This window comes from Buceros rhinoceros, unplaced genomic scaffold (genome assembly GCF_000710305.1).
Source record: "Buceros rhinoceros silvestris isolate BGI_N320 unplaced genomic scaffold, ASM71030v1 scaffold29223, whole genome shotgun sequence".
Lineage (NCBI taxonomy): Eukaryota > Metazoa > Chordata > Aves > Bucerotiformes > Bucerotidae > Buceros > Buceros rhinoceros.
Genome location: NW_010404669.1, coordinates 9,213 through 11,643, shown reverse-complemented (window position 1 = coordinate 11,643; position 2,431 = coordinate 9,213). Strand labels below are relative to the sequence as shown.

Below are 2,431 nucleotides of genomic sequence, written 5' to 3'. Positions count from 1 at the left end.
GAAGGGGAGAGCTGCAACATAAGCAACACCTTGACACTGCTAACACCATTTTAGAAGTGTTGCCCTCTGCACAGCAGTCTCTACCCTCTCCTTTAAGAAAGCCCTTCAAAGAGCTGCTGGTCTTTAAGATCCTCAAACCAGAAAAATAGGGAAAAAAGTCAAATTAAAAGTCAGTAGGCATTTACAAACATGAATATGCTGATGAAAAAACATCCCTTTGTGTCTTTAAGATTTATGCCCCCCACTCCACAGTGTATCTTCATTTTAAATTCAGAGGTGAGCAAGCAGCTTGCTCCTCCCGCAGCTCACCAGTGGTCTGCAGCCTGTAAGGGTGACAGGCCTGCTCTGCACCTCAAAAGAAAGTAAACTCAAACAAAGCCGAAGTGTGGCAGAACCACAATGGCACTGCTAGAGCAGATGGCCTTGTGCTGCCTGTGGGAGTTAAAGATTAACCCAGAGGCGAGAACCAGAAGATGCTCTACAGCAACACAAGCACTCCAAGCACTCCTCCAGAAGCCCTGCAGAGGAGACTCTACAGCCACAACACTCCTCTCCTGTCCTGACCACGACCAAAATGGCAAGTTCCTCCAGAAGGGCCCTTAACCTCGACTTCCAGACATCGGGTTAGGTGAAGGAGATGTTAGTCCAACACGATTTTGGCCTCGTTGCAGGCACTGATGGGATTCAGCAGGTGCACGGCACCTCATGAGTGCCTCTTGGCTTCGTACGGCATAAAGGTGTAAGAGCAGCAAATAAAGTGGCCAGGTATGGACCAGCTTTGCCATCAAGCAGCCTGGTCATCTCAGAGTGTACTGTCATCTTCAGCTGCAGGGCAGGTCTGCTCAGGTGAAGAAGGGCAGCGAGAGCATGCCAAAGCAGCCGTGAAGCATGTGGCTCACCCAGAGGTAGCTGTAAGCAGCAGTGAAGCACTGGGATAGTTCAGCCAGAGTAACTCCCCTTGCAGCAGTGCTTTGACCCTAAGCAGAAACACAGCGGGCAGGCCAGCGAGGCAGTCGCTGCAGAATCACACTGGTGCGCCGAGGAAACGGCACAGGGCAAGTCAAACGGCACAGTAAGTCCCAGCTTGCTGGATGGAAGACAAGCAGAACACAACTGAGCTGCCTCATGCTTCCTCCCCTCAGGTGCGATACTCTGTCATCAGTGCTGTGGACACAGAGCTGCTCTGGGTACCAAGAAGCAGTGGCTGAAGTTAAAATTTACATAATCCATGAGAATTTGGGTTAACTTCTCCCAATTTACATTCAAGGTGTCAGCATTAGTAAAAGCACAGTCAGAACAGATGTCAAATATTCATTACAATGAACAAGTTAAGAGAGAAGAATGAGATATCCACAGATATTTCAGTTTTTCTTAAAAAAAGCTGTAAAGGTATCCGGGGCAGTTAGTGCACCTGGATGTATCGTACCAGGAGCAGTGTCAAATTTTCGGGGATAATTTGACCCCTCACCCCCAATGAAATCAAGTCCTGAAATAAAAAAAAAGAAAAGAAAGACAACCAGTGAAATATTGACTCAGAGAAGAGACGGCGAGTTTCTTTGCCCCCATGTACACCAGTCACACCGTACCTGTGGATATTGTTAAGTTAGAAATGTCCATGGCTACTGGAACGGAAACACAACGTCCTCAGAGGACACAGTTGAGCGGCACAGCTGCGCAATAACCTTCACAGCTGCACTGTCGTACCAGAGCAAATTTTGAGCTGTTCCATCAGAAAAATCTTCACTTTCTCCCAAGCACACTCTAACCCCACTCTGCTCCTTAATTCCACAAAGCACAGGCACAGAAGAAAAACCACCCCAAAGTGACACAGAAGCCTGTTCAGATTAAACAGTTCAACTGCCAGCACGTGGAGCTCAGCCACTGCCATCCTCTTTTCCTCCAGGGACAAGCGGACCCACGGCCCCTGACACATGCCTACGCTACTCCTGCCAGTACTTAGAACTTCATTTCCCAGTCGGGAAGAAGATGATCACTTAATCCGCTAGTACTTAACAAAATCAGGTTTATTTTTTTTCCCCTTAAAAACAGCTTTCTGTTTTCTGGGAAAAAAAAGCCACTAAACCCCAAAACAACCCCCCTCCCAAAACCACCAAAACACAAACCAGCCAGAAAACCCCTGCAGTAACAGTGTCTGGTAAAAGGTGTCACAGTTCACAGTACCTATTTCTCCCTTTCCAAAGCTATCTGGTTTTCAGCAAATACAAGAAATATGGGAGTAGTCTGAAGCAACACCACAGCTGCGAATGCTTCTTATAACCAAGATGTGGTATTTACTTGAAAGCTCAAAAATCACGGAAAAATATTTGACTTCACAGTGGCGCAAGACTGCTCCCTTTAAAAACCCCAACCAACCAACCACTCTCAACCCCCCCCCCCAAAGACTACTTATAATTAAGGAGTGTCCCTGTCC

The 2,431-nt window shown here is 47.3% G+C and overlaps 1 protein-coding gene across 1 annotated transcript in view; it reads right to left on the bottom strand.

Annotated features, from left to right (window-relative positions):
- Window positions 1-2,431, bottom strand: part of UBAP2L (ubiquitin associated protein 2-like) — a gene marked incomplete at its 3' end in the record, with an annotated part of 24,385 nt that overhangs the window by 15,850 nt on the left and 6,104 nt on the right. Inside the window, exon 8 of the mRNA XM_010133476.1 lies at window positions 1,427-1,486. Within this exon, the coding sequence (XP_010131778.1) occupies window positions 1,427-1,486 (60 nt within the window). The remainder of the gene's footprint in view (window positions 1-1,426; window positions 1,487-2,431) is intronic.